Raw genomic sequence first — 15,017 nt, forward strand, 5'->3', positions numbered from 1 at the left:
ATCAATTATTGGATGCTTTTTAAATACCAAGTGTGATACTAAGCACTACATATATAATTCTTGCCACAAGCTGTGATAGAGGCATCTTTATGAATTCAACTTTAGAAAAGGAAAACTGAGGTTGTAAAAAGTTAGTTTTGTCTAAGTTCAAAGTGCTAGAAAATGGTGGCTCTGAAGTTCAAACCCGTCTGCCTCTAGATTAGCTGCCTGGCCTGCTGTGTTGGGCTGAGCCATGTAATTTTCATATTGAATAGGGGACATGTTACCTTCTCTTATGGACTGAATGTGTTCCATACAAACCCATATTTTGAAATCCTAAACTTCAATGTGACTGTATTTGGAGGTGGGGGCTTTTAAAAAATTTTTTTGGAGGAAATTAGATCATAGACAGCTCATGAATGGGGTTAATGCCCTTATGAAAGCAGCCCCAGAGTGCTTAAGCTCTCTCTTTCTCTTTCTGCTATGTGAGGATACAACTAGAAATTAGCACTCTGCAGCCCAGAAGAGGTCTATAATCAGAAGCCAAACATGCTGGCATTCTGGCCCTGGACTTTCAGTATCCAGAACTGTGAGAAAACCTCTCTGTTATCTTTGTATTTGGTTATAGCAGCCTGAACTGACTAAAACACCTACACTTCAACAATGTGTCTCTTGTTTTCGAAAATGGTTCAAACCAAGTCATATCCTCCAGAGATTTTTCATCATGTTTGGAGTCTGGGAGATGATGAGATACTCATGACATTGTTGAACCAAAGAAACACTCTTGCTTTGCCTTTGCCGGTGAGGTGATACAAGGGAGGAATATCTATGTGTCCTTGTCCTTTAGGATTGCCATTGACATAACCAAGGCTGTGCACACCATCAAAATGTGCAGTGTAGATGTGATCTGTGTAAATTGGTCTTACCTTAGAAAAGAATGAGATGGAATCCTGAAATTAGAAATTCATGCTGAAAAGATTGTATAATATATAATAAAAATTACACTTAAGGACACCTATGAGTCACTTTAATGGCCATTTTATTAACCTGAGAACTACAGGTAAGTGTAATATCCCCTTTATCATAAAAGAAGTCTTTCCATGGAGGATTATGAGTTTATTAAAAATAAAATTTTACATTATGTATTATGCATAGGAGCTATTTTCATAGTGATTAAATGTAAGCAGAAAGGGAAGACTAGAAAAGCAAATGAAATGAAAATGAGGAGAGAGAATTAGGGAAAGAGGCAATGGGGAAATGCAAAAAGAAGACAGGAACACAAATTCAACCTCACTAGGCTGTATCCTCTACCCTACACCAAAGCAGAAAAGATGCCCTTGATTTTCTCCAAAAATCATACCCTTAGGATTCCCAGTTTTACTGCTTATCTCCCTTCCTCACAGTGTCTGATTGGTATTTACTACACAAGCAATCAACGGTATTGCCATGTGAAAAGTGGGAGAACAGTCTATATATAAATTTGGAAGTTATAGGTTTTGTATTTACATATTCTAGTAATTTAGTCTCTTTCAGGAATTCACAGTTTAATCACCTTTAAGATGGCTTTCTGATGTTTTAACCTGGACCTTACAGGTTATTTCAATTTTGCTTCTATCCTGGTCTGTAAGCAAGCTATTTCTACTAGTTCTTTAGGACACTGTGGAGAAATAGGTCTTTTTCAGAGATTCCTGTCGATTTAAGCCTTGTATTAAGACTTTCTCATGGAAGCCGTCTGAATTAAAGTCTGCAGCTCCCCATATTACACCCAGACCAATTACATCAGAATCTCTAGGAGTAGGACAGTAGGTTTAAAGCTCCCCAGGGAATTCTCAGGTGCAGCCACTGCACTTGTTCAATTTAGAACCACCGAACTTCAAGTGGAATATCCTCTTAATTACCATGTCCTTTTTTTCTAAGCACATTAACTCCAATTAGCACCACTTGCATCCCATTTCTGATCTTGTATTATTTTCTGGTTCTTTCCTTTTTTACAAATTGCTTCCATTCATGTGAGAAGCTCAGAATTTCTTCAGTGTGGTAGATTCTAGACTTTGTTTTAGTCAATTCACAAAGGTAGTTTGAATAAATTTTATTTTTCTATACAACCTCTGCATTTTCAATAGAAAAATCACTATTATTTCTGCAAACTTAATAAAATAATCAGATGACATATTTGAATGTATATCTACTGTTATTTGAGTTTCCTTTCCTTGTTTTTAGCAATATTAGGCTGAACCAGAAACCACTTCTAGGGCAACACACATTTCTAAACATTCGGGATGTTATGTAACAAATACTTTTTAAAACATTCGTGACTAAACTGGTAAAAATTTAAAAAAATAAACTGGTAAAAGTCAAAGAACTCCTTGTAGGACAGAAATGTCAATCAAACAATCAAACATTCTAAAAGAGTAGGTGAAGCATTAAAACCAAAGTTTACCATAGTGATGTCTGCTGATCCCGGGTGGTGTAGTGTGGATTTTAATGGATTATGTATTCTGGGCGATAGGAGTCTGGGACTCCCAACAGGTGAGAGGTAAGATCTAAAAAATACAAAGCTAAAACCCAAGAAGGGCAGAACTCTAAGTAAAGCAGAGAAATAACTGATCTGCAGATTGAGATGGTAAGGCCGGAAGCTCGTCCAAATCTGTCAAGTGTCATTTTACTACATCTCTATTTTTAAAAAACTTTGACCCAGAGATTCAGTTTAAATTGGCCCAGAATTGGTATGTCTCTCAGGTAACTGGAGGAAATACATCCACGTATTTTTCTTCTGGAAGATTTTATTTATTTGTTTTATTTATTTTTTAAGTAAACCCTTATTTTTAAGTAAACACAATGGAGCTCAAACTCATGACTGGGAGATCAAGAGTCACATATTATACCAATTGTGCCAACCAGGCACCCCCTCTGAAAGATTTTTAACTCAGACCTTGAAGAATTACCACGTGTAAAATCCCAAGGAACACAAGCTCAGACACAAAAGATGGGAAATACTTCTGGTGTATTAGCATTAATTATTACAATACCTGTTAGTGTAACAAAATTTTTAAAAATTTTTGAAAAGTAGCTTTCTTTTCTCAATTTTTCAGAAAAAAATTTTTTTTTAAGTTAGAAACATGTTGAATGTTTGAAATAAACTGGAAATTTGGAAATATTCTCTAGGTTTTTTACTGGGATGACATAAACTTCTCCTTGCATTTCCTTTCTAATTATTTTCCTCATCTGATCATAGTTCACGTAATAAAAATAATGTGAGATTTGTGAGAGTTTTTTTGTTTGTTTATTATATTCCCTTAAAACGCTGGATTTACAATGGAAGCAGTATTAGGATGCTTAAATATCACTTTCTTTTATTATGTGGAGGGCACTATTTTTTTTTCTTTTTTTTTTTTTAGGATTTTATTTATTTATTTATTTGACACAGAGATCACAAGTAGGCAGAGAGAGGGGTAAACAGGCTCCCTGCTGAGCAGAGAGCCCCATGAGGGGCTTGATGCAAAGCTCTATCCAAGGACGCTGGGATCATGACTTGAGCCAAAGCCAAAGACGCCACCCAGGCGCCCAGTGGAGGGCACTCTTCTAAGCACTCTACACACATTGACCTTTTTTAGTACTCGTAATAACCAGTTAAAAAAAAAAATTATTATCCCTATCATATACATGCAAAAAAGGAAGTCCAAAGAGGTTAAGCAAGTTCCCCAAAACCACAGCTATTAAGTCTTCAAACTTAGACTGCTGGCTCCTGAATTTCACTCTTGGCCTCTATGCTATACAGCATCTCAGGAAGTTCTTCCATGACTACAATGTAAATTAGGAGTCCTTCTGCTTCTTTGATAGCACTGTTCATTTTTGCCTGAACGTTAGTACAATTTAAAATTATTAATTAATTTAATGTCTGTCTCCTTCTCTACTCTTTTTCTCTTTGAGAGCAGAAACCATTTCATGCCATATTCCTGCCATTTACCCAGATGGCTGGTACACAGAAGGTGCTCAATAAATGTTTGAGTGAACGAACGCAGGGCACTAACATAAAAGAGAACGAGGTGAACCATGAGAGACTATGGACTCTGAAAAACAATCTGAGGGCTTTGAAGGGGGGGGGGGGTGGGGGTGGGGGGTGGGGGTGGGGGTGGGGGTGGAAGGTCGGGGTACCAGGTGGTGGGTATTATAGAGGGCACGGAATGCATGGAGCACTGGGTGTGGTGCAAAAATAATGAATACTGTTATGCTGAAAATAAATAAAAAATAAATTAAAAAAAAAAAAAAGAAGAAAAATGTTTCCTTCATGGAGTAACGTCTCCATCTTGTGGAATTTTAGAATATTGCCATTCAGCACATTTTTAAAATAAGATCAGGTTTTCACAGAACTGACTCTCAAATGCTATTTCCCAGACTTGTACTATATGTACTTGCATGCATAACCTATAATAAATTTTTAATACCAATTTGTTAAGAAGAGTTACTTCCCTGAGCTACCAATTACGGGCAACCCATGAAGTTAGCAAATCTTGCTATTCACGCAAGAAATGGACAAAAAGAAAGGCTTAGGCCAGGCTGATTATAAATGCAGGTTATGCATACAGAGTCGTTCCCTCCGTCCTCAACCCTTTATCTAGGTGCGGCTCGTTTTCTCTAACGCTAACCTCCTAATGTGGTGGAAGGTTGGAGGTCGAAGACACCAGTGGAGCCGCTCTTTCTCCACGATTCTATGATTCTCGGGTTACTCTCACCACCGAAAACTCTATGGTTCCGGGGCGGGCTGGGAGGCCAGAGTTTGAAAGCCGAGGCGGGAACATGGTGGCTGCACCTGTCACCAGGCACGGTTTCTCCGGAGCGGGAGGACGCCGGCACCGTGGCTTCCCCTGAATCGCCGAGAAGAATTCGCGATGAATCTTCCGCGCTGGAGTGGGAAACGGCGGCGTTCAGCATCAAGCTCGGACTCCTTCTCGGGAAGTGGCGGTGACGGCAGTGACAGCCTCCTGCTTCACTCGGGGCCCGTGTTGAGTCCTCCCCCGGGCCTGGGACGCTGCTTGAAGGACCGCGGCCGCCTGCCGGCCGCAGCTGCAGGTACTCCCAGGCACTCGGGGGTCCGCGGGCGAGGTGGGCGGCCCAGTGTGGGGAGGTGTAGTTTCAGCACAGAGTTTGTGTGTTTGCACAGCCCACTGAACTTCTACTCCCCTTCTCCGTCTGTGACTCTGGCCTAGCGTGGCGGGTCACTTTCTGTTAGGACATGGACGTGCGGATTGGGCGACAGCCTGGTAGTAATATTCAACCGGTTTGTGAATCTTTCGACCTTTGCAGAAACAACTTTCTAGTTGGCCAAATCTAATCACCTATCGGAGGCTCACGCCTCATAGTGCCCAGTACGCCATGCAGAGCCTGGTACTGGAAGTGCTTTATGTCTGCATATGCTTTATATAGCCTCAGTGCAACACAAGAACTCCAAAACACAGTGGAAGACTACTGAAGTCATATGTTAGGATTTGGTTCAACTACTAATTTTTTTTTTTTTTTTTTCCTGAAAGGGGAATGCAAGCAGACAATTCCTGACGATCAAATAGACAAGTTGCTGTTGGCAAACTGGGGACTTCCTGTAGCGGTTCTGGAGAAATATCACAGTTTGGGTGTAAAAAAGATGTTTGAATGGCAGGCAGAGTGCCTTTTGCTGGGACAAGTCCTGGAAGGAAAGAATTTAGTCTATTCAGGTACTCAAATTTGTGCACATTAATTTCTGTACTACTTTATGACATGAATATGAAGGATACCCTTGAGGTAGTTATGAAGTAGCTTAAAAGATAGTAGTTATGGGGTAGTTAAAAAGTGAATGAAACTGTGATTTATAACCAGAGAAAGCCTTAAAATATGAAAAGTGGAGTCTCATCATATACATATTTAAGTTATGCCAATTCCATTATGGTGAGTGGGAGCAAAAAAGCAGACAGTTTAAAGAGAACTATTCTGCTTGGTTTTCCTCTCAACAAACATGTTCCAGGATGAAAGTGCAAGGGAAGTGTACATCTGTTCTTCCCCTGGTTGATCTCAGTTGCTTTACAGTGTGTGAGCATTATACATTACGTATTTATAAATTGACCATCTTGTACGGGGATGTATACCACAAAACCATATGTAATTTACCAAGTAGAAGACTTACATAGGCTTTCAGGGGCAACTCTGACATTCATATTTTTTAACATTTTTACTCACTGACTTTAGACCTTATCATTTGATAAGATGTGCTTTCTTTGTGTCAGTTTTTTTTGAAGTTGTGAGTCATCCAGAGTTTTCATTATGTCTTCGGCAGATAGTTCTTACTACTGATAATAAATTCAGGCTGTAGAGTCAGATTGGTTGGGTTTGAAAACTGTTACAGTTAATGCCTATGATAATTAATAGCTTATTAATAGAAAACATGAGAGAATGCTTAGAAGAGTTGTTGGCATATAGAAAGTACACCATAACTGGTAGTAGTGGTAGAATGGCCTGACCATTTCAACTGCTTAAACCAAAACTCGAGTGTCATTCATATTTCTGGTCACCAGCTTATATCAGTTGATCACCGTGTCCAGTGTGCATCTCAAATACCTTTTTCTTTTTTTAAAGATTTATTTATTTAAGAGAGAGAGAGAAAGAGAGAGAACGCACACACATGAGAGTGTGAGTGTGCAGGGAGGGGCAAAAAGGGGAGAGGAGGAGAGAAGAAGACTCCTCCCTGAGTGTAGAGCCAGACAGAGCCTCAGGCTCATGCCCCGAGATCATGCCCTGAGTGGAAATCAAGAGTCAAATACCCCACCGACTGAGCCACCCAGATGTTTTAATTCTGACTACTCTCTCTTTTTAGGTACACTACCTAGTTCGCTATCCTCTTTCTTGTAGACTATGCTCATCTTCTAGATTATGCAATAGCCTTATAACTAGTTTATATTTTTTCTCAGGTTTTGTTCTGCCCTGCTCGCAAAGTGATCTTTATAAAGTACAAATATGATCTTAACATACCTTTTCATAGAACTCACTAGTCATTCTATATTGCTTTCAGGATAAATTCTAAATTCCTTACATGGTGGGATTATAAAATTCTTTTTCATGTGACTTGTTCATATCTCTTCTCTAACTCTTCCTGGTTTTATTTCAGGCTTACTAAATTACCATCCTTTGAACTTAGCAGGCTTAGCCTTTGCACATGCTGTTTCTTTTGCTTGGCATTCCTTTCCTCTTCCCTTCTCTTCTCCCAAGTTGTATTTCCTTTCCATAAACTTCATTATAGCTCTTCTCTCTCAACTTCTATCATGGTTTTTACCACAATATATTAAACTTGTTTATCTCCTTCCTCAAAGCAGGGCTTTTAATCATTCAGTACTTAAAGGAAAGGATCATTAGATACAAGCTAGGGACTCAGTATTTATCACTTATTGTTCATAAAAGGATTTGTTTAAGAATTCTCTGTTTTCAGTGTGAGGCTCTCTAGAGCACTGGTTTGAAGTCAGGGACATTTAAGTGAATAAAGTTTTCAGTTGCTAGTAGGGGCCTTAATGATAGGTTAGTCTAAGGCTCTGTAGTTACTGAATTTGGTTTAAAACACTTATTAATTCAATATGTCAAATATTCTTTTTGTAATAACCTGTGGAATAACATGTTTTAGCTCCTACTAGTGCTGGGAAGACTCTTGTTGCTGAATTACTTATGTTGAAGCGAGTTTTGGAAATGCGGAAGAAAGCTTTGTTTATTTTGCCCTTTGTCTCTGTGGCTAAAGAGAAGAAATACTATCTTCAGGTAATGTTCTTATATTAAGAACATTATTGTAATAAGATCTATTACTGGCAGCTGTGTTAATAAAAGTTTCTTTTGTTGCATCCCAAAGTAGCTTTAAAAGTTGGCCATTGATGAAGATAAACTTTTTAATTATTTATATAAAAGGAGAAAGGGTCATTAAATCAAAAGAGTAACTGAAAGTTGTGTTAAAATTTATAAACTTTTCCTTAGGAAGTAAACAGAATATTTCAATTAGTATATAAACATATAAATTAAAAAACAGCATTTTGACTGAATAGCAGGATTAGAATGAAGCATGGAAAGGAAAGAGTGTTTAAGGATGCATATCCTATCTTGAGGGCCATTTGGGAGTAGTTGGGGGAAGAAGATCCAGATCCATTGGTGCTTAGGTAAAACTTCAGGCCTGTGGTTTGTTCTTCTGCAAAAATGAATAATAACATTTTTCATTAGTATGATACTCCCTGGTTTTTAAGGCGCTTTTACAACTACAGTGTTACATTAAATAAAATACATTTACTGTTGTGATTTCTGCAGTGAAAAAATGTGTTGGAATGGCAAGACTATTAAACTGGTAGTCCAAAAAAGCTGGGTTCTAGTCCCAGTTTTGCCACTAACTATGTCTTCAGGCCAGGCACATAATCTCCTGGACTTTAGTATTTTCATTGGTAAAAAGGACTTTAACCCTAATATTATGGGTTAACTCAATAACGCTCAGAAACATTTTACTGAATGAACAGCTCTAAAGTTCTATGGTTCTATAAATCTTTTTAACAGTTATTTCAGAGGCCAAATAGCCAACAAAGCTGGTCCTACATGGTAACATCCTCTCAACTTAGACCAAAGTAACAAAATGATGAAAGGATCCTTTTTATTGAGAAGGTATGTTAGTTACAAGTAAAACTACAAAAAAAAAAAAAAAAAAAAAAAAAAAATTAACATCAAGGTCCCACTGCATTTGACTTTTGAAAACTTCTATTGTATAAAAGATTGTGGGATAATAAGAATAATTTTTTCATGAAGTATAAATTTGTTCATTAAAGTGTTACATTTGTGTTTAAAAACAGAGCTAGTTTCTTACGTGTTTATTAGATTAAAAATTGAGTGCTTTAATTTTTTTTTCTAGTTTTAATTTCTGTAACTCTTGGAAGTGCTTTATAAATCTAATCGTTAAAATGGCATATTTCTATTTGACTCTGTCTTAACAGAAAATCTCTGTTCTGTGTTTTGTCAGTTCTAAACATCATGTTTTTCTCATGTGATTCTAAAAACAAAAACAAAACAAAACAAAAACCAGTGTGTCCTGGCCAGGAACAATCAACAGTAATCTAGTAAATATCTTTCGATACTTATGTCTGTATTCTGGGATAGAACCAATCTATAATTCATGAATTTCAAGTATTTTTACTTGTATTATTCCTTTTTGCTCAATTCAGAGTCTGTTTCAGGAAGTAGGCATAAATGTGGATGGTTATATGGGCAGTGCCTCTCCGACACGGCCTTTCTCTTCCTTGGATATTGCTGTCTGCACAATTGAGAGAGCCAATGGTCTGATCAATCGCCTCATAGAGGAAAATAAGATGGATCTTTTAGGTAAGAAAAGTAGGAAATAAGCAAATATTTTCTGCTGCTATTTTTTGAAGGAATGGAATGGCTGTTATGATTTCTATAGGTCCCATTTTTTTCTTATTGAGAATTGGTATCTGTAATGTTAGGAACTCTGTGTTAAAAAAAAAAAAAAGTTTTATGTCCTGCTTGCTGTTATTGACTATTTCCCTGTATGTTTGCACTTTACAAAACACAGAGGAATATCCTTGAGCCCTCAAGTCATTTCTCATTGCTTCTTTTCTCTCTAAACTTTACTGGGAATAGAAGGAAGCATGCTGGAGCTGGTTCTGCCATATCTGCAGTTAGTTTCTATTCATTATCATATTCTGGTGCAAGATAGCTAGATTTGGTCTTTACTTGGAGGTTACCATTTAGGCCAGAAGTGGTATGAAGCTATAGAAACTGACATTTGTTCCTTTGGAACTCTGTGAAGGCTTTCTACCTTAATGCCTTTTTTTTTCTTTTTTTTTAAAGATTTTATTTATTTGACAGGCAAGATCACTAGTAGGCTGAGAGGCAGGCAGAGAGAGAGAAGGAGGAAGCAGGCTCCCTGCTGAGCAGAGAGCCCCAATGTAGGGCTCGATCCTAGGACCCTGGGATTATGACCTGAGCTGAAGGCAGAGGCTTTAACACACTGAGCCATCCAGGCGCCCCCCCCCCCTTTTTTAAAGCCACTTAGGAAAGTCTACGTAGAGGTAGCAACAGGAATAGAATAGTTGTAGCATCAGCAAAAGCAGCAAGAATGATCAGTTAGCTACTCATTGAGATCCTGATGAACTTAAATGGTAAAACTGGGTAGAGTGGGAGTGCGGAATGAAATCAAAACTTAATAAGACATGGCTCTGCTCTATGAAGCTTAGAGAGAGAAATCAAATTCATCAGTTTGTATCAGAATTGTCTTAACACTTGTGACCCCATTGGATTTTAAATATCTGAAAGATTGCAATAGAATCTTATAAAATGTGATATCCAGTATACCTAACACAGTGCCTGGCACAGATTGTTTTTGAATGACTGACTGAGTGAATAAACTCTGAAATAACTTTTCAGATAGCTTACTGATGAGGAAAAGGAGTATCATATGCCATTAGGAAATGGGTTTGAAAGATCTTAATTTAGGTGGGGAGGGTTAGTTGGGGGCAGAGGGATACCGGTGCCTGTGAAAACCATAATCTTATGGCTGTGTTTAAAGAAGGCATTGGTTGGTACTAAATTTTCAGTACTTCTTGAGCATTATTCCAAGTGCATAGACTGGTTTGATTCTCCAAGTAGTGGAGAAGAGGATTCTGGTATACAAACATATTTATGTTTTGTAGTGGGGTGATTCACGAGCCTATTATCATCAAACAAAAACATCCTTAAAATAATTTCTTTCTTCTTGATCTGATTTTGTTATTCTAAGCAGCTTTCTAACATCAGTATGGTTGGTTGCCCTGGTTGTTTTACCCCATAGAAAAGTCAATATACTGAATAACTATGGTAGGTGTATTTGATATCTCATTGTACAAATATTTATACAAAGTTGCCAATATAGAAGTATCTGAGTAATGAGAGGCAGTTTCCTCTGAGTTAGCTAATCCTTGATTTTTAGACCCTGAATACAGTATAGTTGGACCACTTAAGATGTCTGAAATGTCTTGAGAAAGGATTGTCCATTATGTGAAATTTGATTTTTGTTTTATGGTTAGAAATTTGTATTACCTGCAATATATTGTAGTAATGACAGCTACTTACTATATAAGATGCTGAGTCTTTTAAAATTTTTATCGAAATTGTTAAATTTTGTGAAACTTAGTATCTGGACAATCTCTTTAGGAATGGTGGTTGTGGATGAATTGCATATGCTGGGAGACTCTCACCGAGGGTATCTGCTGGAACTTTTACTCACTAAGATTTGCTATATTACTCACAAGTCAGCATCTTGGTGAGTACCTGAAATAACGGAGTTCCTGAGATTCTAAGCAGTGCTAAGGAATTGTTTGCAAAAGTGCATAGTAAGTATGAATTAAGTAAATTAAAGAAGGGCAATAATACCTATTTAGAACAAACTCAGGTACAGCAGTTCATTTTTGTTCCAAAAGAAGTACTTAAGATTGAGAGTGATTTTTGATGATTTTTATAACATTTTAAAATTTCGGGTTGTTCATTTTTATGATACAATTTTAAAAAATCCAGTTTTTGTATTTGCCAGTTATACATCATTCTATTTAAGCAATCAAGACTAATTTTGAAAAATAGCATTTCTTTATCCCCTCCCTCCCAGAGACAGCTACTTTCAACTCTAACAGCTTTTAAAAAAATTATTTACAATGCTATTTCTAAATGTAGCCACTGTGGTTTTAGTTTTACACATTATGTACTACTTATTATGAAAGATGAAGACCTAGCTCTTCTTTAAAATCTTTACTCACCCAACCCAATCTCCTCCCATTTGACCCCACAGTCTCTTTTTGTCCTTTCATAATCTTCCCATTCTCCAAATACTGTTATATCATAATTTTTATCAGATCAATATTTAATGTTAGACTGTTATGGCTATATAAATGCCTTTGCCAACTGAAGCATGTGGTATATTATGATTACTTTTATCTTCAAAATAACTTTTAAGAAAATTAATATCTGAAATTAATATCTTTTTTGTTTGATGGCTTGGTTTGCTATGTCCTTTTCACTGATTGATCCCCAGCCTCTTTCCCATTTACGTAAATCTCCATCCAATATATTTCAACACATTTTCTATTCTACCAAATTCATCTTCTTGAAGTTTCTCCAAAAGACTTCTGAGTTATCCAATCTGGATAGGTGGGTAAACTATATATGTGCTGCATAGTACTTATTTTAGGATCTTTCTTTATCATTCATTCCTATTGCTTTACACTTGGGTCAGTGTCCCCCTTTTTTGGATAACATTTTTTTTTCTTGATTTACTTCCTCATTTTGATGGGGACATCTTCCAGGAATTCTACTTTATTTTAGTGCACAGTCTATTCATGATTTTTTTTTTGAAAGTTTGCATATCTGAAAATGCCTTATGGTTATTTCATAGATTGCCCAGGTATAGAAGTCAAGATTTTATGATGCTTATACTTTATCCTTTGTATAAAAATTTTTAATTCACTCTGGGAGATTTTAGGGGCTCCTTTTCTTCCTCAGTGTTGTGAAATTTCACACCGATGTGTCTTGGTGTTTCATTTTTGTTCATTGTGTTGGGTGCACAATAGATCTCTTTCAATCTAGGAGCTCTTATATTTCAGTTTAGGGAGATTTAACACCTCTTTTTCAGTATATGAGAAGACATGGAGATAATTGTTTATATACCAGATCAGTAGGGATATAGAATATAAGACTAATGCAAGTAACAAATTTGACCAAATGGATGTATGTAGAAGAATTTCCAAATAAAAGCAGAATGTATGTTCTTTTCAGTGTGCATGGTAAAACTTCACTATATCCTGAGCCATAAAACAATACATTTTAAAGGATTTAAGTATTTTAAAATATATTCTCTGACAAATGGAATTACACTAAAAAATAAGTGTAGGAGAGGCATAACTAGAACATGTCCCCTGGAAATTGGGACATACATTTTTACCCATTTGGGGTAAAAAAATAATCACAGTAGAAATTGGAAGATAGTTTGAGTTGAAAGTACATCTTCTAACAAAACTTGTGAAATGCAGCTGAAGTTTAAAGGGGGAGCTGATGTATAAAATGCATGTATTACTGAAGAAGACTGAAAAATTAATGTATTATTCATCTCAAGAACTTAGAGTAGTAAAATAATGCCACAGAAAGTAGAAGGAAAGAAATAATAAAGACAAGAGCCAAAATTAATGAAAGCGGGAAGTCATTATCCCGAACATTCAAGTAATTCAACAAATCAAGAAGAGAAAACCCAATATATCAATGGGCAAACACCTTCAAAGGGCATTTTTTAAAATTAACATATATTATTAGCCCCAGGGGTATAGGTCTGTGAATCGCCAGGTTTACAAACTTTACAGCACTCACCGTAGCACATATTCTCCCCAATGTCTATAAACCCACCCCCCTCTCCCTCCCTCCTTCCCCTCCAACCCTCAGTTTATTTTGTGAGATTAAGCGTCTCTTATCGTTTGTCTCCCTCCCGATCCCATCTTGTTTCATTTATTCTTTTCCTACCCTCAATAGGCATTTATAAGATGGTATCCAGATGGTCCATAATCATGAAATGATACTTAATCTCATTAGTAATCAAGGCAATATAAACTACTTCTTCAAAGAGATATTATGACACACTCTCCAAAATAGCTAACATTAAAAAGATGGACAATACTAAGTGGTGACAAGATGTGGAACAATGAAACACATATGGATCATGGAGATACTTTAGTATAGTCTCTTTGGAAAACAGTTCAACATCAATAAAACTGAAGATGATCTATAACCCAGTAATTTTACTTCTAGGTATATATCTTAAAAATGTATGGGTGTATGTACCCAAGGACATGACCAAGAATATGTTAGCAGCACTATTTGAAACTAATACTATGTATCTTTGAACATCATTTTCATTTGTATTTGACAGCCAGGCAAATTTAGCCAGTCCTCTGTCTAATGCTGTGCAGATTGTTGGCATGAGTGCTACTCTTCCTAATTTGGAGATTGTAGCTTCCTGGTTGAATGCTGAACTCTACCACACCAACTTTCGTCCTGTACCACTGTTAGAGTCAATAAAAATTGGAAATTCTATATATGACTCTTCAATGAAGCTTGTGAGGGAATTTCAGCCCAATCTACAAGTAAAGGTAAGTCAGTATTTTTACATCACTATTCCTGGTACTTTGTATTTGATTGCATTTTCTAGGAGTTAACATTTTTTTGAGTTATATAAATTAGGGGTTGCAATGCAGTTGAATATGCTTTACATACCCATTAGAAGGATTATTAATGCCAAGCTAATGGTTTCATCTTAAATAATTGGTAGTGATGGTGAGAGAAGAAATTCAGTTGTGCCTTCAATTTATTTATTTATTTTTAAAGGTTTTATTTATTTATTTAACAGGGAGAAAGAGAAAGAAAGAGAGCATAAGCAGGGGGAGAGGCAGGCAGAGACAGAGGGAGAAGAAGGTTGCCCACTGAGTAGGGAGCTGGAAATGGGGGTTGAACCCAAGACCCTGGGATCATGACCTGAGCAGAAGGCAGATGCTTAACCAACAGAGCCACACAGATGCCCAGTTGTGCCTTCAATTTATATGATTATCTTTTCCATTAAGTATAATAGAAGATAATATAAATAATAAAAAATACTTAATTTTGTAGATTGTTCTTTTTAACTGGGAGATTTTCTTATGGCTTAGTTTACACTAAGCACTAATGTGGAAAATTAAGTTTTGTTAAGTAGTAGGTATAATATATAGTGAAAGAGAAAAAACATTTTTGGAGTCAGACCTACCTCTGATACATAATAGAGATACTTGATATTGTGGATACTAGTTGAATCACAAAACCTCTCTGAATATACTATCTTATCTGTACATTGGGGTGTAATACTTATATTAGGAGTGAAGGATGGTGTTAAAAAATTGGCATCTAGGAAGTGCTTAATAAATTATAAATTCCCTCACACACCCATAAACACTTAAGAAATTTTAGTTCACAGTATTTTTTTTAAGTCTGATTCT

General features: G+C 36.6%; 1 protein-coding gene across 5 annotated transcripts in view; it reads left to right on the forward strand.

The window, feature by feature from the left end:
* Nucleotides 1-4,757: 4,757 nt before the first annotated feature.
* LOC101691920 (DNA polymerase theta) overlaps nucleotides 4,758-15,017 on the forward strand; it is a 136,996-nt gene continuing 126,736 nt past the window's right edge. For 4 of the 5 annotated variants that reach the window (XM_045088842.1, XM_045088843.1, XM_045088844.1 and 1 more), the window contains exons 1-6: nucleotides 4,758-5,049; nucleotides 5,508-5,687; nucleotides 7,619-7,749; nucleotides 9,183-9,339; nucleotides 11,170-11,278; nucleotides 13,922-14,141. In XM_045088842.1, the coding sequence (XP_044944777.1) occupies nucleotides 4,869-5,049; nucleotides 5,508-5,687; nucleotides 7,619-7,749; nucleotides 9,183-9,339; nucleotides 11,170-11,278; nucleotides 13,922-14,141 (978 nt within the window). In that variant the 5' untranslated portion in view covers nucleotides 4,758-4,868. Of the gene's footprint in view, nucleotides 5,050-5,507; nucleotides 5,688-7,618; nucleotides 7,750-8,555; nucleotides 8,629-9,182; nucleotides 9,340-11,169; nucleotides 11,279-13,921; nucleotides 14,142-15,017 lie in introns of those variants that run through there. The other variant, XM_013052696.2, reaches the window with a different exon arrangement.

This window comes from Mustela putorius, unplaced genomic scaffold, assembly GCF_011764305.1.
Source record: "Mustela putorius furo isolate JIRA1106 unplaced genomic scaffold, ASM1176430v1.1 tig00003834_pilon_pilon_pilon, whole genome shotgun sequence".
Lineage (NCBI taxonomy): Eukaryota > Metazoa > Chordata > Mammalia > Carnivora > Mustelidae > Mustela > Mustela putorius.